The 22,116-nt window shown below is 39.5% G+C and overlaps 1 protein-coding gene across 4 annotated transcripts in view; it reads right to left on the bottom strand.

Annotated features, from left to right (window-relative positions):
* Nucleotides 1-19,296, bottom strand: part of LOC146317880 (netrin-G1-like) — an 87,628-nt gene extending 68,332 nt beyond the window's left edge. For 2 of the 4 annotated variants that reach the window (XM_084733070.1, XM_084733072.1), the window contains exons 1-2: nt 17,817-18,519; nt 10,539-11,193 (exon numbers count right to left, since the gene is read on the bottom strand). In XM_084733070.1, coding sequence (XP_084589196.1) covers nt 10,539-10,784 — 246 coding nt within the window. In that variant the 5' untranslated portion in view covers nt 10,785-11,193; nt 17,817-18,519. Of the gene's footprint in view, nt 1-4,808; nt 4,976-10,538; nt 11,194-17,816; nt 18,520-19,249 lie in introns of those variants that run through there. The other 2 variants (XM_084733071.1, XM_084733073.1) reach the window with 2 other exon arrangements.
* Between the last annotated feature and the right edge of the window lie 2,820 nt (nt 19,297-22,116).

Raw genomic sequence — 22,116 nt, 5'->3', positions numbered from 1 at the left:
TCCCTCTCCCCAAACAAATATATGGATGAGTGAACGCCCCCAAAGAAGGAAGGGTACAGGGATCAAAGAGGGGCAATGGCAGTGTCTGGTATGACCTCTGAACTGCTCAGTTATTTTAGCAACTAGAGACACTCTATTCATGATTTTGATGTCCTAACTAATTTGCCACAGACAGGCTGTGTCCAAAATCACTATTCACTATATAGTTAACTATGTAAAACAGCTGTAGGCCATTGTATTTGACATAGTGCAGCCACCCTTACAAAGTACATACTGTTGCATGCAGTATATGCACAACCAAGATTACTTCGTCATTACATTGCACCTTGAACTTTGACCCTCTTGCTCATGTACCTGTCTCAGTCTATAGTGTTAAATTTGAAGTAAAAAGAAAAAGTATTCTACTTGGAATGCAGCTAATGAGCTGTCATCTGTCTGTGCTCTCAGAGGCTCAGTCAATGTAAAGTATCTTCCACAGTACAAAGGACTGGGGGTCAGAATAGCCAGAAAAGGATGGTGGCATGCATACTGCAAATTGCAAGTGGATGCAATAGGACATCCTGGTATTTTTTGCATACTTTATTTAATGCTACTTATTGGAGCATCTTTTTGTGGCATTGTTAATAGTATGATAGCATGAATATTGGAAGGGTGTAAAATGTATTTATTTATTTATATACTCCTCTTAAAAAAAATCCAACCTAGAATGAAAAAAGTGGTATCGATGGCATGTGTGCTACATTCCACTAACAATTCCAAAGTCAAATGTGCCCCATTTTATTAATTGAAAGTTGTGTGATACTACTCCTATCAGTGATGACGCAAATTGATGATGATTCATGAGTGTACTGAGCACTAAATTGAGATTTATGAGAGCATTAACTACTGTGTGTCTATGATATAGGGAGTTATTAATGGTGACTGAACAGATTTTGGGAACAGACATAGGCTCCAAATAAAAGGTTTTACCAGTTGGATGAGGAAGTGATGAATACTCACATGTAGTCTAAGCAGCACACTTCTAAATGTACGTTCTTATGCAACTAGTTGCAACAGCAACTAGATTTTGTAGGATATTTATTGTCACCCATGTGTCTGATGGCCATCAGAGGCGACTCCTGCAAGTCCAACTGTATGGAAGTCTAAAATAATCTTCGTTTGGATTTATGACCTCAGTTAACACTTTCCTAATGGGTTTATGGTCTTAATCGCTAGATTTAAGTGTTCTTCAATACAGCATGATCATCATTTAGTAAATTATGGCCCCATTTAGCATAAAATAGACAATAAAGCAGTGTATGTTTAGGGTTTAGCCACCTTGTGTTTGACAGGTTGCTACCATGACATGTCCTCAATAATCCCAAGCTCCACCTTCTCATCCAAATATGGTCACTTCTGGCAAAAAAAACAAGACGGTCACAGCCATGTTGCCAGACTCGAGGCTTGAAATGTTAATTCACAAACCAGTGGATGATAGTGATTAATTCCACCACACGCTATTACACAGTGCACGTTAAATATACATCCAGCAAACACAGACTACCGTTAACATATATTTGGGTATGTATCTCTAGCTATCCAATGACTGTAAGTCCTATACTCACTCTCCTGTTTTTGCTCCACCAACTTCTGATTGAAACATCTGGCTCTTTTGCTGCTAAATGAGACACTATGTTCACAAGCACTCAGGTAATTTTGTCACCGAAAACAGCTGCCTGATGCAACTGAAAATGAGGCCACTGAAAGTGCTGAGAGTGAATATTACAAGTACTGGGTATTTTTTTTTTCACTGTTAATATTTTTTTTAAAATGATTAGAGCAGCTTTAATGTTAGGGACATGTTGTGGTCTTGGTTGAATATTAAAAAAGTCAATGATGACTTGACACGCAAAATTTGATGCATTTACACTTTCAGTATTTAATCTAAAATGAAACCTTTCTATAATCTTAACCAGGGTACTAGTTTTAATGTAGAATGTGTGGGAGGCAGGACACAAACTTTAGTCTCTGGGCACTCTTACTGAACTTTTTCTGAGTTGGAAAGATGCCAGTAAACGTAATGCAGGCAGAAAATAAACCTTTCCTCCAGAATGTAACTGACAAAAAAGTTACCATGCAGAAATATTTTCTAGGAGATGGAGATGGGGCACATGCCACTCTGCAGATCCACTATTTCTGTTAGTGACCTCACAGCTCACAGTACTTAGTAAAGGTTACTTCCCTTTCTCTAGTCGATAATCTATTTATCTTTCTAAAGTCTATTACGTCAGTTCTTGTGGGCATGTAAGGCACAGATTGAAAGTTCACAATGAGTCCCGTCATTGCCAGCAAAGATAAGTCTGCTGCATTCACTGTCAATAACATGGCAGTCTCCGAGCAGCTTAGTGGGAGCTCTCGTCTCGTCTTTCCTTCCTAAGCCTCCAAGGGGGCCGTGTGGTGAACTGGCAGCCACAACTCCTTTCATCCATTCTGAGAGAAGTGAATAAAGTTCAGAGGAATTACAAGAATCTACCCAGTTAGACTCAGAGTAGCTGGAATAAGCACCATAACTGAATCAGTCTCACAAATGTTTATACATTGCCAACATGACATGGATGAATCAGCAAGGCTGCAGATACTGTGGAGCATGTGGGCCGATGACAACTAACTCAAAGCTCACACTCATTCATTTAGTGTGACTGCCAGATCACTGTAGATGTTATGGGAGAACAGACCGTCTCTCGACGTCTTCCTCCAACATTTTCCCTGCCACGTTTCAAACCACCAAACCACTGGGTGAAAGTGGCAATCAGAGTTAGAAATGCTTGACGGGGTGGTCTGTTTCAACAAAGCAGAATTTATTTACCCAGCACATTCAGATTGTGAACATTTGAAGATGCTGTGGCAGCCATCTGCCAAACGCCTTTTTATGTTTTGTAGAATAAACATGTCCATGCTCATTACTTGGCATCTACAAATGATTTGGTTTAGCTCTGAATTGCTTGAAAATTAAACCTCCTCTCTCAATGAAGTCAGAGTAATGGCCTGCCACTTTTGTGAATTGCCATTAAATTCACCAAAGCCAACCTGATTTGGGCTTGAGAGAGGGAGAAAAGTGCTGTAATTAAAAGCACTCTCATGTCTGTAAACCATATCAAAAGTGATTATGAGAGGTTTTAGATGCAGATGCTTTACAGGAGGCATTTGTCTGCATTATGGCCCATGTGGTGCAATAGTTTAATAATAATAGTCTTGCATACGACCATTCAAATTAATCTAACTGGATAATTTGTACTAATCTATGAAAACGCTGAAAACGCTAAAATGTTTTCTTTCCATTATTCCATGAGTGCATGACTAAGAAATAAAGGTAACACTTTATGGAGACATGTATTATCATTTAATGCTTCATGAACAAAACCGTCACACGGGCTATGCTTAGTGTGCACCCACACAGTGCTTCACGCCTCTATAGAGCCTTGCACCTGACGCAAATGGAATGAAAAACAAAGTAATATAAAGGAAATATGCCCCGGCTCCAGAACATGCATAATGGACCACTTTATTGTGATAGTGAATCCTTCCTAGCTAGAGGTGATGCAAACGAGTGAGCCAGTGAGTGAATAGCTGATTGCTTCAGTTTATTCTAATGAGGATGTCCTGATCTGCTCTGTGAGTCAACGAACAGACTGAGCAACATGTCACTTGTATGAAATAATACTCGCATTGGTTCTATTTTCAGCAAAGTATCGCACACTTGCTTCACCTCCAACATATTTTATCTGGCCAAAATTGATGCTGACATCCTTGAAGTTTCTATTTCCCATTATCAGTGCAGTCAACAGGGATGATGAGAGAATAATTGACAAACTTGAGAAGCAACACTCTTAAATGATCCACAACAGCATTTTTATGTGCATTGGTTTGGAAGAAAAACAGGGAGCTGTTGGGAGTTACAAGTAAGTAAACTGTTCTCCAACTGTATAGAAACTGACTTAAGAAAATTATGGTAGTTATTAATAAACAGTCACTTAACTGCAGAGGGAAAATTCCCAAGCTGTGCTGCTGCAACAAATCTATTGCACTGAGATTAAGCGTGCAACAATACAGTAGAACTAGAATGTGTGTGTGTCTGATTCATCTACATGCACGTGAGCAGGGCCTCATATCCCCCCTGTGATGGACCTGTTCATGAACTATAGGAAATATACAAGACTTGATAGTGTCTCATACATGACTTAATGCAAGAACAACACATTAATTAAAGCAATGACAAGTTATTCTACATTAAAGTTATTCTACATTAAATGAAGCTTCACTACACTGGAGCTACTCACCAGAGAAATGTAGCAAACTAAGCTACAATAAAATGACAAAAGTAGCTTAACTACATCAAACCTATTTTTAAAGTAAAAATAAAGTATCTATGTATCTGTCTGTCTGTGTTTAGTAGTATATTTATTAGCCCCCTTCTGTACTAGGAGCCATCTACACAAATATCAAATTATTTATTTAAACTGACCACAACAATTTGGTTTTGTAGAGAAGTTTGTAAAAACAAAAAAACAAAACAAAACAAAACAAACCTGCACAAGTAATATTTCTGAGTAACATAACCCAAAGTTTTACTTTACTTTTCAGCTTCTCCTGTCTTCTCATTTTTCCTTCCTCTTCCTGCCTAAATTCCCTTCGCGCGCGCGCACACAGTTTTATTCTGTAGCTGCCAAAGGACACGTTGCTAGCTAGCACCATGTTAGCTGTTGGTGTTTGCTGACTGAGTTGTGATGATTAGCTTAGCTAGCGATTGTTGTGTTAGCTTCGGGAAATACCTGAACGTGTGTCCTTAAATTTGTGTTGGACGTCTTGGATGTTGACAGGAGCTTCTTTTTGTCGTTGCAAAGTAAACACCGAAACGTTCAACTGTTCTGTGAGGACTCGGTAAGTAACATGAACTTGTTAAGGTTTGGCCATGGAGATTCACGACACGTACACGTCTCTGCTCCCTCCTCTGCCACTGTGTTCTGCTGGGCCCGTTCCATCTTGCCCCGCAGCGACAAATCGCGGCAATCTTTTTCTACCCAGTCTGTGGCGGCCATCAGCAGGAGGGCAGGTACGTGACGTGACATGGAAGAGACGCATTTAAGGTTTAGAAATGCGTGGGGAAATGTAGCTTCTGTGGACGCGATCGCGTTATTTGATCACTAAAGTAGCTTCACTACTGAAAAGCTATTTGATGAAGAAAACAGCGACGTTACGACCACGTTACTGAGAAATGTAGTTAAACTAGTAACGCCGCTACTGACACTTCTCTCAGATGCATGTCTTATAGGTCCTGTTTGTGCATATGTGTGTGTAGTTCGGGCCTGTGTATGTGTGTACAAATATTACAACAACAGAGTGAAAAGAATGTAATTTCCCATTGGGGATTAATAAAGTCATGCCTTCTTCTTCTTACAACATTAGAAATTCATCAGTATATGTCAGCACTGCTGGTCAGTTTTTTGTCCAGTCCCTTTAACAACACTCTTACCTATGAAGAAGATATGAACATCATTAATAACTCAGAAATCATGATCATGAAAATACCTCAGTTGTTGCGTTAATTAATGTATTGTTCTTGCAATAAATCATGCATAAGATGCAGTTAATTCTTGTACATTTCTAATTGTTCAAGTACTACATTAATGAACAAATTCATGCAATTTCATGCATGAGGTCATGTAAGAATTTATGATAATTTATGTACCCTTACTCTAAAGTGTTACTGGATTACAATACAAAAGCAATGCCACAATACAATATGTAATATTTTAGCTTGCACACTGCCTGTTACTGTATATTGTTAAAAAAAAGACCATAAACTGGTGTTGGATGATAGTGAGTGACAGTGCCACAGCGCACCACAGGAGAACAGCCTTAATACCAACACATTTTGAAGAACCCCTGAAGGTCTGCAGCTAAAAATAAAAACAGGGCTAACTCCCTGATGCAGAACACCTGTCCTAGACACTGTTTATCCTGGACTCTCTTTATCACTTGTTCTGAACATCCAAGAGAAACAGAACCAAAACTAAAAGGGCATCTTTACTATTTCATCCAAAAAAGTAACAACCTCAAACCTTACGTTGTAAAAGATCCACTCTTGAATGATTAATACCCTTTTCATGAGCACAGTCTCTGTCATAACTATATTCGTCAGAGCTTAGTTAGGATTAAAAAAAAAAAAAAACATCCTTAAGCAACAGAGATGGGAATCATAAGGCAGAGGGAGGGGAGGAGGTACGAGCAGACATCCAGGATTCATAGACCATGAGGCAAACCAAGTCCTGGGGAAAGTGATTAGACCAGGCTCACAACTGCAGGCAACTTGGTGATTGGCTAAAAGAGCTCATTTGCATGCTCCTCTCATCTCCAACAAACTCTCTGGAAGCACCGGTGGATAAGGTCACCGGTGTCAGTCTGCCTGTGCGCCAGCCGAGAATGTAAGCAGATCAAACGCACAACAGCCATTTAGGTGAGTTCAGGAGGAGCCTGTGTTCTCCATCATCTGGACGATGATGACCTCAGATTTATGTCAGAGGTGATGGACACCCTGGCAGTTAGATGTAGGGACATCTGACAAGTCACAAAACAAAGCCACTCAAGGATCCCTTCACTGTTCTGTTGTGGCAGGTCGATATTCTTAAGCACACTAAAGCAACTTTAAGCACATTTAATATGTTGCTCAAACTACTTCTACTCATATTTAGAACTGGAGTGGATGACGGCAATATTACTTTTTGGATTTATAATATTTAACAAAAGTTTTCTGTCCATACTCTGCATCCATTTCGTCCATATTTGTGCACCTTTTCTGAAAGGTTACAGATACATATGAAACGCAGCAGCACCTCCTGTAGTCATGGGGTTGGGCAGTGTAGTAGTGTAGCCAATAGTTCAAATGAGACACGAGCACAATACCCAACAGTTTTAAAAATCTGAAAGTAATGGAAATGATGTGACAAAAGTAAATCTCCATCCATATGTCGCGATGTATTTACTGGCCACACAGACCACCACTGTCTACAACGCTGCCTCAGCCATTATTACAAACTTTGCCATGTTTGTTGCTATATGTTTGTTGTATGAGTGGTGCCCTCTAGTGGATGCAATGCTTACATCAATCTCAACATAAAGGATATATTGAAGTATGTGAACAGTGAGAGTTAAGATAAGAGATAAGATAAGATACATTAACAATAGAAGTAATAAAAATAAAATAGTAAGCTTAAATAAACTAAAAAAGAAAAGTGGTTTTGGCAATGACATTGGGACTAATATTGGCAATGATACTGAAAACAAATAAAAAGAATTATTGCACTTGATAATAAACGTAATATAAACAGTTATATTGTTTGAAATGGACATATCTATTTTGAATGAATGAGTTGTAAGACCCTTTAGCTGTAGAATGACTCTGAGACTGAATTTTAGTAGCTTAGGAGAGTTAAATGCTGAGGTCAGCATGCTAAAATAGATAGAGATAGATAGACAGACAGACAGATAAACAGACAGATAGATAGCCAGATAACATTATTAAATCTGAAAGGAAAATTAAATCATCATATCAACAAAAGTTCATGCAATAAATGCAAACACAGAATATTCATGACACCTACACAGGATAGACAGGGTACGACCAGTGACAATATAAATAAATAAAGTGCTATTGTTTAACAGGAAATATTAACCATCTTGTAAGTATGCTAATATTTGCTAACTAACACTAAATAGAAAGTATAGCTGAGGCTGTGATTTTAATCTGATGTTTGCGCGAGATGAAATCCAGAGGACACCCAAAGTAATTACAATTCATCCTGAAGGGAACATGAATGTCTGAACCAAATTAACTGGCAATCAGTCTAATCAAGACATTTCACTTAAAATGACAAATGTCAGCCTCGCAGAGATGCCAAAGGTAAAGTAAAAGGATCATCAAAGTCATGATTCATAATCTGGGAACCATGAATGTCTGTAGTCTCAATCCATGTTGTAGAAATTGCTACATTTCATAAGATACACACAGTTGTTGAACCAAAGTTGTGAACTGACCGAATAAAGACCAACTGATCATCCTTTGGGTGGCTAAAAATTTCCCAATTTGCTGTTCTTGTTTCGATGGAAACAAACACTCGAGCAAACTCCCACAGCACCTGATTTGGTGTGTAGCACCAGCTGTTCATGAAAGTGACATTATTCCAGTGCTGGAACAATCAGGATAACAACATCATTCTGCAATGTCAAGAAGAACAGAAACATTGCTTCGCTGTATTAGATTATCTATTTTTCTATGTAGTCTGAAAGCAGAAATGCAGTATACTGTATATGAAATTATGACATTAAATAAATAGGTGAAACATGGATAAAATTACAGTGAGGCGTCTTTAACCATCAGCAGAGAAATCAGACCAACCACTTTCACTCTGTCTCTATTTTGCTCGTTATACGCTTTGTGTTATGTTGATGTGTATTCAGGATAAACTCCTGGGCTGATAAAGGTTTCACAGTTCGTTTTGATATAAAGCTTCACAGAACGTCACACACGACTGGAGACCGGCTCCTTTTTCATCCTACAGTGGCATTAAATGTCTCAATGCCATCTGGAGCTGCGAGAATAAAAACCCTCCTTTTAAAGATGCCCATTTTAATTGGTAAATATTTACTTGCAGGAGCTCTCGGCGGGCACACACATGACTTCTAATGAAGCACTTTAAAGCCTATGGGCTCTTGCTGCTTACTTTGAGTGTGATTCTAAACAAATTCAACCTGGGTTTGAACTGTTGATAATGTTTGATAAGGGCCAATGAAACACAATGCTAAACACTGTGGTGAGCATGCAGTGCATAATAACTGCTCCAGTACAATTACCCTGTCACTGTTAACACTGATCCTTCCTGTGTGTGTGTGTGTGTGTGTGTGTGTCTGTGTGTGTGTGTGTGTGTGTGTGCAGAGTGTGGATCGACTGTGTTTGTGCAGTAAGTGTTTGCATGTCTGTGTGTGCTTATAGATGTAGAGCTGGATAACAAAGTCAATACCACTTTTGACCAAATACTTTGATATTGATATGTAATGTATATGTATATAATTTCTCAAAATGGTGGTCAGAATAGACGTGTGAAAATTTTCTAGATAGTAGGATGATTTAAAAAAAAAACAAACATTAAAATACTGTGCAACATTTTCAATATTTTCCAAATCTTTCAATGGAACATTAAAATATTGCAGTGCAAGAGATTACAAAAAAAAAAAGATGTTTATAACTGTCAGTTGTCTGTCAATGTGAGGCTTAGCCAGTATCATGAAAACAAAAGCACACTGCTCTGAAAATACACGCTCTGAATCTGGAGTTCAGTGATTGCCAGACTCCATTACCACGTTGCTCAGTTTAACCATTGTCATCATCTACGACTTATAAAAGATCATTAATGATTTCTTACAACTCATGAACAGAAACTCATTTGGGGAACATTCTGCACTAATTCTAATTCTAATATACATGAAATGGGCAAACAAAAACAGTTTGGGCACAGAGTAGAAATTTCAAAGGATAACATGTTGGCTGTGTTGTTGCTGTCAGAGAATCCGATATTTCGACTGTTTCTTTCATCTCTGATGACATATCATGATCGTGTCATCATTTAGTACAGCAAATATATTAGATATTTCTCCTGTAAGCCTCAGATTTCATTACTTACTGAGCTTACTTTGCCTGCTCCATCATTCAGCACTGACACCTGTCAGCTTCAGCAGATATTTGTTAGCAAGTTACTTGTATTTAACCACCGTCAGCATAAGTTAATAGTCAAAAAGTTTAATTTGGCATCAAAAATGACCAGATTCATACAACGAGTCTTTGAAAATACTGACATTTTCAGCATGCATTGTTTTAGACTTTAGAATTAGCCCCCCTTTTGCAAGTTATAAATATTAGTAATTCAATAGTGAGATTAATTAGATTAATGAATTAGTATTAAGCAGTTACTAGATCTTGCCAATGTATGAAAACTGTTATAACTTGTTTATAACTGTTAATTACTGATTTATAAAGTGTTTATAGATGACTAATAACCTTATTATAAACCATTTGTAAGGGTAATCATATTGTAAAGTGCTACTGAAATGTTTATAATTTTACTGTACGACCTGTCGTGTGAATGTTCTGTACATGTCTGTGAAATCTCAGGTCCATAGATGTCTGTATATCTTTGTGCCTTACTTGCTTTTGTGTGTGCTCATGTGCATCTGTGTATTTTCACACCTGCTTCCAAGATTTAGAAGTGGACACAAATTTGTGTTTATATAGATGTGTGTTTGCATCCCTTTGTGCGTGTGTGGAGCTTGTGAATGTGTTGCTGGATGTTAGCGTTTGTATCCTAATGCACAGTGGGTCTGTGTGTACATCAATCTCTGCTGCACGTTGCCTTGTATGCACTGCTCTCTATCCCTGACCCAGTATGCTGTGTGATCCTGCCTACAGCCTCATTTGTCTCCATCAGGGGACAGGCGAGGTTACGACTCACCAAAGCGCAGTACGTTTCTGGCGGATCTCCACACGTGATATTTGGGGGGTCGAGGGCCACTCGTAGGTACTTTGTCATTTCGGTGGCTTCTGGCTGACAGGCCATGTAGTCCCATGCCAGGCCCTCCTCCGTATAGATCTGGGACTTGCACACGTCATAGTGTCCCCAGGCTGCCGGGTAATGTTGCATGGCATGTGCCACACTGCTGCACACAGCTTGCAGAGTGAACAGTACGGGCCAAAGCATCGCTGATCTCGTTCTGTGTGTTTGCTGTGGAACTTCTTTTTGTCTTTACAGCTGCTGCTCTGTCACAGAAATGGCAAAATTGCTGAGGATTTTCTAAATGAACTGCAGCTTTGAATGGTGCAATGGGGCATTTGGGAACTGTGGCAGCATGTTGCTACTTTTGTGTGAGCAGCTTCAGGCAACGATTAGCCCCCATTCAGTTATTTTGTCTTCGATTGCTGCCACCTCTGCCTGGCTGATGAGGTGTGTCAACAAGTGAGCGTCTTCACAAGTGCGGGGCGTTGATGAAAGGGTCAACTAACGGTCAGATGTGACATGCAGAGAGGAGTGACACTCCTCATAAGTCAGCGGCTCTCAGATGTCTTAGCTTGATCTCCTGTCTATTGTGGTTTCTGCTACAGGCAGCATCCTAAAGGACAGAAGAAAAGACTGTGGTGAATTACACAGATCACATAAACACACAAAACCATTTATTATACTAAAGGGACATCTTGGATTATTTGAAGAGAGGCTGTATGAGGTACTTATCAATTGTTTGTGTATCACGGACAGTATGACTGTTGGCATGCCTCCAGTTTGGGGAAACAGAGGTGCACAAGCGCAGAAGCTAAGTAATGTACTGCTGTGGACAGGAGTCAGCAACAAAAGGTATTTAAGCCACTTAAAAAAGGCCCATCTAAAAATATATCTATCAGCCTATTTAATATATTTCTATTTTATATTTTCCCCACTTTACTTTGGCATCAGACGGTATTTCCAAATCTGTAATTTTACCTTGCATAACAGTGCAGTAGACCAGCAACAGTGGAGCTGCTGGTCTCCTGGTTCCTCTTGGTCTGTTAGATTGTTTGCCTTATTGTGTGACTTCAGTGTTTTAAAAGGATTATTCAGATTCACTGAAGTCACACACTAACAAAAACAAACTAACAGATCGAGGCAGTGGTTGTGCAAGATAAAAAAAAAAAAAACTGCTGTGGAGTTTGGTTGGTTTGGAGAGACTGATATTTGGCTTAAGTAGCAGAGGTTTCTGGGCAGAAAAGGCAGGTAAAGGTAAAGTTGGAAAGTATTCTAAATATAGCCTACACTTAAAAGTGCACAATGTAAGCTCTGTCACTAGAGGTAATATTAAAGTTTTATTCATGTTAAGTTTAGTCATGACTTTCCTCTCACTTCACTCTCTGATGTAACCCATGTTTTTTAAAGTTATAGCAAGCTAGCAATGGTTAGCAGGAAATGCAATGTTACCTTGAACAAATTTGGATTTCTCGCATTTCAACACTGTTGGAGACGTTTGGGATGTAAAAGAAAAAAAAGATCAATAAATAAAACATATCTGGTGCTTTTAGTTAATATGAAATTGTTACGTATTATAGCTGCTGACCCTGTTTATAACAGTACATTGCTTAGTTTCTATGCTGGTACTCCTCTCTGCTGCTCCAAACTGTAGGGGTGCCCACCATTTACTGTAGGTAATACACTGACTATGGATAAGTACCACATACAACCCAACATTAAATAGTCTGAACTATCCCTTTAACGTGATTTAAGAGCACTGAGCTGGATAAGTAGTGTGTCTCACTACCTTCACTACCACACACACAATATACACACAGACACAATTCAAGGCTCCACTGTTTATATGTATCCCTCAATAATAACCTTGCCAAAATCACTGTATACAATTCAAATGGAGCTTGTTCTGTGAAGCCTAATCTCCATTTGATTTTCATACAGAAAGGCTTATTTCCATGTGTCAAGTCAGTGCATTTAAGGTATCGCTTTTCCCGACTTTTGCTCCTTAATAGCCGAACGTGGAGCTGCGTTTGTCCCGGTGCCTTCGGAGGCATTTGGGAAATATTAAAGCAAAATTGGGAGACAGAAATGGTCTATTTGAGGGATTGTGCGTTTCTCAGAGCTATTACAAGCCATCAGTCAGATGGCCTAACTCGTCAGGTAATGGTGCCTGGCAGCATTCAGTGGAGACCCACACGATCTCAATGTCTCGGGTATAGAGCGTGTGCGGCAGCGGGGAGAATAAAATGGAGCAGCTATATACAGCTGCCTCCAACAGAGTAATGACACTGTAAATAGGAGTTAAGTTACTGTTGACTGTCAATGTGCTCACATGGCCTGAGGTTTTGCCTCAGTGAAAAGAAGTCTGTGCTCCCGAAAAATGTACTTACATTTCAATTTAACCTTTTGCCTCCTTAGGGCACAGTTCTAACAAGCATGTACAGTCATCCCCTTTTTAAAACCCCTTGCAAGTTTGAAAAGTGACATCACATCATTTATTCTAATGCAGGTTTAGACTTAGAAAATGCCTGACACATCCAGCTGCTACATGCAGTTGAACCAGTAACTTTCCGGTCAGCGGCTTTTATTCTCTACCCTTCAGGCTATAGCTGCCCCCATGTGACTGACAGTCACCGATAAAATACATTTTTCTTTTTTTTTTAGGTAAGCTGGGGTTCGAAGCATGTGGAGAGTCTTTAATGTTCAGAGGAAAGAGCTACTTTTCAATTTGTGTCAAAAAGATTACAGTTTTTATCAGCACATTATCAAGTCAAATCAAATTAATTAAAGAGAGGGTTTTTAATAAAAGCTTTATCATATGAAAGGACAAAGATGCAGATCAGATTTGGGGAACAGAATCTCATCTTAATGAATCGAGTCGCTCACACACGCAGCCTGGTGTCTGTGCTCCCCGCCAACATATGGACGCATTAGAATTCAGTATTTTAACTTGGCCATCTTGTCTCAGGCTGAAAATTGTGCCAATTTGAATCAGTTTTGACCACATCTAAGGCAATTACTGCTTTACTTCTCCCACCCTAATGCCCCTTTTACAAAATGTCTACAGGCTTGAATACATTCCAGCAGTAGTGAAAGATGTTCATCTGAGCCAGAGAAATGATCTGCCCTGCCATTCAGACGTGGCGGACCCTTCAAAGTGAGCCGTGTCAGGAGGTATGGATGGCCGGCTTCGTTTGACAGACCTCTGGTGGGAGACGGAGAGAAACTAGCGGGAAAAAACGCACCCGGGGAAAGAATTTTGGCTCTTTAAATATGTTTGTGTCAATCAACAAGCTTCCCTAAGAAGAGGGCAATTACAAATTTGATAACACGGCTGGAGCTCTGAGTGATGAATAAGACATTTCTCTCATGCAGATACGAGTATCAAATTTCATAAATATAAATGTCAGTCGTTGATCAGAGGTGCGTCATGGGATGGACCACTCTCATCTCATATGCTCTCTCTCTCTCACTCTCTCTCTCTCTTTCTCTCTCTCTCTCTCTCTCACTCACACACACACACACACACACACACACACACACACACACACACACACCTTTCATAATACTGAGGCTGACTTTCATTATAAAAACAGTCAAATTAGGTACCAGCGGCAGGGTGGTTGAGGTCGCTTATCTTATTTTTATTTAATAGGGAACATTCAAAGCTAATAAGAGATGGCAAATGGAACCAACCATGGGAATATTGGATTTAATTCATAGACACCTGGAGTAATGAAATCTATACAGATGAAAGGAAAGTGTCAGGATGCTCAATGAACCTCTGTGGATGGATACCATTCAACATCAGAGCATTATGTGACAGTAAAAGGGGGAAAAATGCACAATATAAAAATGTTTTAAATCTATGCTCAGCTCAAGAGATTATTTCTGCCTACAATAAGTGTTCTGACACCATTTAGAAAGAACATTTAGATGTCGCAGATGAATTAATGTATGACAAAAGCTGTGATTCATAATATTTCTGTGTGCTGTCCTGGTTCTCAGTTAAAGGTAGAATCAGTAGGATCTGTCTGAGCTGTTTGTAAGCCCAACAAAAAGATTCCAGGTTATCAAATACCGACATTTTGGGTTTGTAAAGTATCCCGAGCACAGCAAAAATAATGAGAAAATAAGGAAATATGAGCAAAGGGCAGGGTCTGTGTAGGAAATATGTTTATATGAGTCTATACGCTGGTTTTTAAGAAAATGTTACATTTATAACTTTATTATACAGCCTATTACATCAAAATATTGCATTAAAATTACATAGAAAAATAACTATAAATGCAAAATACAGCAAAATTGTTATCCTCTACTCGGGCTGCATAATATGGTAAAAAAAAAAATCATATAGTGATCATTTTGACAGGTATTGTGAGATGATTCGTGATAAATTGGAATTAGAGTGTGACTGATATATTGGTCGGCCAACATTAACTGCCTGATATTGGCCTAAAATGGCTAAATTGGTTTATATTGGTATTGGAATGTGTGTTGTCCAATATGCTTTATAAGCTTTATAGAAGGTTCAACATTACCCGTGGCCTGTGGCCATGAAAAATTACTCTGTGGCCACCAAACTATCCATATAAGTGACCCACTGTGGACATCAAGTTTTATCCCCGTATCGTCAGTCTTCACCAACACTTTTCAGGGGAAAAGTGGACAACACAAATGTCACAGTTAAGGAAGCTGGACCACCAAAAATGTACTTTGTCCACCAAGTTTAGGGGCGTGGTGGCCCATAGGACCAGTACGTAAAAATATTAGCATCCATCTGTGTTTATAGCCAGTAATCAGTGTATATTTCATGCTTTTCCTTAATTCAGGTTAAACACACACACTACTCTACTCCCTAATATCAGTATCAAGATTAAGGCTGTGTATTGGCAAGAATCTAACAATATGCATCATGATCCACGGGTTATGATTCATTATATTGTGATACTATAAGTAAAGTGATATATGGTGATTTTTTTAAAATCAGATTTTAGGAAGACTGACGTGGTATAGGGAATGCACCACCATATGTATAAAATCTGAGTTAAAAGTTTACTAACTACAATTTTACACATATGGTGCATATAATCTGTTGTTTTGCTGTTTTGCTATACAATTTACACTTTTATTTTAAAAAATATAGCCTCTGTGGATATTACACTCGACCATATTGCAATTTCAATAATATTTTGATTAATTGTGCTGGCCTATCTCCCTTGTTCCCCCTGTTCCCTGTGCCTATACCTCTCACTCAGCGGCACTCAAAATGCAATGAGAAACTCAGGAATGTCGTAATTTCACTGAGAAAAATATGAGGTCAGATTCTATATTAAAAGTCATCAATATTTGAGCAGCTCTCCGTATGCCGGGAGAGAGAGAGAGCTTAGAGCTCAGGGTGACCACATCACCTCTCTTCCTCTCTGTGTCTCTTTTCCCTCACTTGTTTTTGAAGCCTCTGAAACACCCCCTTGTGTCCACTTGCATCCCATCCCCTGGGCAGCTCAAGCATGGCAGAGTGTTTTAAAAGTCAGCAGGCAGCCATGCCCCGTGGCTTATATTGGTTACAAACTCCCAGCCAGACTCTTAAAAACCATGGCGGATGTATTCCATTCATTTTATAGTAATCCCGCTAAAGTGTGGCTTTGCTCTCAGTCTCCGAGTGTGGCTTTTCTCATCCCCATCTTGGCTCCCATACAGCAATGTGGAGCGGGGGGGAACTGTCCATGGTGCTGAAACACTGGAGGGCCTCTATCTTAAACACTGACATCAGTGATTGCAAGATGACACCTTTATTGATTTTGAAATAAAAACAAAAAAAAGACTCTAACAGCCTTAGACTGATGCTCCCTGTGTGGTTTTATCCTGCAACAATTGCTATTTTGTTGTTTTTCTGTATCGAGCACCTGGTCAGGATTTTGGATGCGATGCTGTCTCGCTGTGTTTATTGATTTTGCTGACTTCCAACCAATAACTTCTGATCCATAGCCAGTTTGAGCAGACTGATGCTTTGTGGCTGGCTGATGAGCGCAACAATAAACGGGTTAATGCTTCCAATGTTCCCCAAGCCAAAAACCAGCCCTTCCATATGAGTCACAGTGGGATCGACTGGCAGGCGCAAGCATGTTTGTACTGGCACACATTTGTCTTCTTATTGTATTTCTCTTCCTTCGTTCCCTGGGTCCCTCATTCAGACTCTCTGTCCTGCTCTGTCTATCCTCAAACCTTCTCCATTTCTTTGTCTATCATAGTGTAGAATCCATGCTGTACTAGATCCTCAAGCATATAAAACAATCATAAAACAAACAATTAATGTACACGGGCTGCACTTTTAACCTCTCCAACTGGAGTCACTTTTTTTCTCTATAACAAGGACTGGCTGTGCTTTCCTGCAAAGAGCTTTTTTCCCCTGACAGGATGTGGTTGATGTGGTGACAATGTGAGGGGTCCCTCAGTGTGGAGCCCAGCCAGAGAGCCAGCCCGCCAGCCTGCACCACTGCCACACATGAAATCTGCTGCCTGCCATACATTATTCAAAGTTCCTCTCCTGAACCACTAACATGCAAAAATGCAGAGCATGTTTCAAACATCTTAACATCCCGGACATCTAAGATTCATGCAATCAGAATCACAGGACAGAAACTAAAGGAAAAGTCCAGTAATTTCACATGGAGTCCCATCATGCAGCTTAAAATTTGAATTAAGACGCAAAGAAAGCAACAGTTTCTTGGAACTTGCGGTAATCCTGATATTTAGTTCATTGTGTTCTGGGTCAGATTTTGCGCAGAGGCGAGACACACCTAGATCTGACTTTACTGACCTGCTGCGCAACAGGTTAAAGTCACATTATGTCGCTTGTTAAACGACTGGGGATAATGGAGATGAATTTAAAATAACAACAGCTTTGGATAAAGTGCAAATTCAGATTTATGTGCTCCCACAAACAAAGAACAACAAAGAAAACGCCCTCAGTAGAGTAAAACTTCCAAAAGAAGGAAAATTGCAAAGCGCTAAGGATATAAACGGATTTTTTTGCAAATTCAATTTCATTCAAGCGGCTCATTCCTTCGTCATTTAACCCACTTCAAACCCGCTCACTGTGAACGTTCCGCCCATGAAACAGCCCCCTGTAATTACCCTATTATTGCCCATTTAGTCACATTGTCATCGTCATACAAGTGACGGTATGCAAAAAGGGAAAAAGCACAATCTGAAAGCCGAAATCACAACAATACTCACATTTAAATGCACTCCTGGGACGAGCTGCTCATTCAACAAGTTATTTACAGCCACGAGTAGTTGAAGAAAGATTTTCATGCGTCTTTGACTGCTTCTTTTTCTAATATATTCTAATTTCGCTCCAGATGGATCAATAAAAGCGATGTATGCGCAGAAAGCGCGCATTCACGCGGAGAGCACAGCGTTTTCTCCTTCTCTCAACTTTTCTTTAAACTTTTGCGTCTCGCTATTAAAGCAGTCGTTCCTTCCGAAGCACTACACGGGACTCGCTCACGTTCAGATCTTTTGGTTTCGCGCTCACAGACGCCGCCGAGTATCGACTGGTGTCCACCACACAGGCTGTTGGGGCTTTACGCAGCGCTGCTCTTGGCGCAGCGTTCATTGGAATGGCGCACGACAAAATACTTCAAGTAGCCGCTCAGGGGATACACACACACACAGTGGTCGCAAATTCATTAAAGTCCATCAACGCGCGTTAAAACACATCCCGGCGGAGAGCAACTCTTGGGGTCGTTTGCGTCGGATAGATTTCTCAGCCCGTGCAGCCGAGTTGTGGACGGGAGAGGAGGAGAGGAGAGATAAGCAATCTTCCTCAAATGGAGCCACTATGTCCAGTAACATACGAGCGCTCCGCCGGGTCCTAAAGATAATACTGACTGGTAAAGGCTGGTAAATCTCAACTTCAGCTGTTGTGGGTTTTTTTTTTTTTTTTTTTCTTACCGCGGTTGGTAAATTTAAGCAGTAGTGCAAAGCATTCCGCCCTGATAGAGTCATTTACTCTCCCAATTCACGGTTCTGTTTTTGGTTTTTGTGTTAAAAATGCAAATCATCGCTAGAATTTAACAAAGAAAGTTACTTTATCTCGCAGTGATGCCTTTGAAAATACCTGTAAATGTGCTTCTGCCTCTTATTTCATTATAAATTCTTAGAATGACGCGAATTGATAAGTAAACGAAGACGCATTTGCCGTGGCACTAAAGTGGAATATTCTGGGCTATTTAAAGTTGCTCGATAATTACTCGGCAACGGGCTGCATCGCTTTTTACAGCAGCGTCAAACTCCAAGCAGCTGCAAGCCCAACCGCACTGATGTCATTTGGAAAACACAACAGTTAAAACACCGCCAAGTACAGAATACAGTAATGGTAATTACAACACACACCTATAATAAGGCATATTAAATGTTAAGTGTTATTCAGGCTGCAAGGTGGAGAGTAAATCCGCCGAAACTTAAGGCAATTAGGATGCACCCTAAATTGCAGGAATAAGCTCGCTTAAGAGCAAAACAATGTATAAAATATAAAATGTGATTAAATTTTTTTCAATTATTTGCATTTAATCGACCGGGGGTCACACACACAGATTATTACCTCTACAACACCGCTTCAGGTCTCGACGCTTTCGGAAAACAAAACAAAAAAAAAAAGGTCTTACCTTCCATCTAAGAATGAGGGGGATTTGGTAAATGCGCTCGCAAAAAACAGACTGGAAAAGGACAAAAAAAAACTCCCCTGGCCGGAGTTGTTGTTGGTGTAATTATTCGGTGAATTTTGAAGGCAGAGCTGAAGGAATAACTACAGTTAGGTGCGTCTACCGGGCTCCCTTGGCGAGGAGTCATAGATGTCACCCTCTCCACTACAGGGTGCCAAGCAGCGCGGCAAACAACCGCGGTGACAGGTCGCTTTGAACACGCATTTTAATTGTGGTGTAATGCCAACTGGTGGAGATCGCACGATAAGAACAACCGCGCCCATCTGAAGGTCACCACAGTAATTGAGCAGACCGGATCCCATGTCGGTGCAATAAAGGTTCAAAACTATATCTGAGTTAAAGAATCAGTAACTGTAGCGCTTTTATTCTCCCGTCATATCTTTTTATGGGTGTGCAAAGTGACTGTTTCTTCAAAGATACAGAGTAAAGTGGGACTGTTTTTTTTACTGTTTGTAAACCGTTTAACAAGAAATGTAATGGTGCAAACTGCTTTGGAAAAGGGGAGACTAGGGACGGTTGCAACACTTTTTTTTTGCATTTCTTACAGTTTCTCCGACCAACCAAGTCATTACATATCAAACTTACATCTGTGTGTTTATGACTCATACCATTTAAAGATGATTACATGTGTCATATCATTCACAGTATTTGTTTGAATTGAAGAAGCCATATGTTACAACTGACCCCAACCCTGGGGACAGTTGCACCACGATCAAGGGATGGTTGCAACATGTTAAAAATACATTAAATATGACTAAGTGACTTTTGCTTTTTGTCTTAATAAGGCAGTATTATGAAAATAAGCATTGTTTTACAATAATATTGTAGTATGGACTAGTTGCACAGGATGACATGTTTCTAATTCTGGTTTATTGAGTGTTTGAACAGCAGCTGCAGCAGCTAGTACAAGCAGGAAACAATGCCCTGAGTTCCATAGGTATATTGACAACTATGAAGGTAAGCTATACGACGTTTGCTAGCTAACTGCTAGCTCTAGTTATTTGATAACTTTCAGAAATTGACATGCAAATGTTATTTGACTTAGTGTAAAATGTTTTGATGGTGTATGATTAAATCTAACTTTATACATGACATGAATGATGGCTAATTCCCCACAATTTTATCAGAAATCCTTTATCAGGGAGAGTGGGCATCTGGGCTACCTGTTACAAGCTGATGAGTGAAAAGCCTTACAACCTCCGAGTAGGGAGGAAAAATAAAAAAAATATTAATTTATTCAAAGCCTCGATCAGGTTCACGCTCTGAGGTTGTGATGTGGCTGGGGCAGGTAACCTATGAAACTCGCAAACATCAGGTCATGGTGGGGGAGTGTCTAACTGAACACGTGCAGTATGAGTATCATCTCTCTAGCATGTTGCTGATTGGAGAAATTAGACTTTTGCAACCTCCCCCAGTCTAGTTATCACTGCCTGGTGTGATCGAACTTGCACGCATGTTCAGCACCTCGGACAGCTCCTGCTCCTACTCTCTGCAGGCAACTTAACCACATGCTGGAGAGGACTTTCCATACAGAGAGGACAACATTATTCATTAAAACAACACTTTAAAACAGTCTCATCTTGGAGGTCAGGTCACCAGAGGGTTGTGGAGAATAAAAACAAATAGCATATTGTTGGATTTAAATTTCCAACCCCACTTGAAACAGTGAAAATCTTGTAGATGTATAATAAATGTCTATATTTCAGTATGTTTTCACTTGGAGATTTTATTGCTATCACTTAATGACAGTGTTTGATCGTAATAATTTTAGAAAAATCTGTCAATACCAATGTTTCCCTGTAAAACTTTTAGCACTATCACTTTATCAACACCTTCAGTGTTTGATTGCAATACTTTTGGAAAAATCTAAAAAATCACAGTGTTTCTCCAAAAAACCTTTAGAGCTTTACTGAAAAAAAAATCTGTAAATTTATTTTTGCTCTTTATTCAAATTAGGCCATTTTACTTATTTCTGTTTGGCAGCCATTGCAGCCAGTCTTTTTTTTTTTTTTTTACAGTGTATACTAAAAAAATATTTGGGGCTTCCCTCCTTCCTCCCTTTTTTCTTCCACTTAGTTATTCAGATGTCCTTCCTTTGCCCCTCCTTACATCAATCATCCATTTTATTTCAAAATAAAAGAATAAACCCATTGGAATGAACCATCTCATTTTCAAGGGGGATATTTTGACCTTAGATTCTTTTATCCCATCTCTTTCTGTCAGGAATCTGAATATTCTAGTCTAATTTCCACACCTCTTTTCCTTGCTCTTCATCACTCTTTTTTGCAGAATATAGGCAAAGCGACTAAATGTTTAAAATGCCCCCAAATAGAACCACAGCCCATATTGATTTCCCCCAAATTAATATGCAATGAAAGACCTGTAATCCCATTAAAAAGTGACAATGCCATTTCTGTTCTGATAAAGGCAGATTTTGGTAGGGACTGGAGCTGAATGACAACAAGTCTCTCATCCCCACTGAGGTAAAAGTGGCTCACATTGTATCAGAGATTCAGCCTTTGCTTGGAGCGACTGCTGCTCTTGACATTTCCATTAAATCATTCCTCCTGGAAATACGACCATACCTCCCTGACAGTCCCATACATGACTGTGCTACCTCATTTTGATTCTCAGTAGTGTAGATAGATAGATAGATAGATAGATAGATAGATAGATAGATAGATAGATAGATAGATAGATAGATGCTATATGGAATATGCATCTGTATTCTGTCTACATGTAACTAGTTATTTCATATTTCATATTCAACTATCAACTATATCAAATGTCATGGAAACCAGTAGGTGATT

This window comes from Lutjanus erythropterus, chromosome 12 (genome assembly GCF_056507025.1).
Source record: "Lutjanus erythropterus isolate fLutEry1 chromosome 12, fLutEry1.hap2, whole genome shotgun sequence".
NCBI classification, from domain to species: domain Eukaryota; kingdom Metazoa; phylum Chordata; class Actinopteri; order Lutjaniformes; family Lutjanidae; genus Lutjanus; species Lutjanus erythropterus.
The sequence above is the reverse complement of the archived record's forward strand: the minus strand, read 5'-3'. Positions and strand labels throughout refer to the sequence as shown.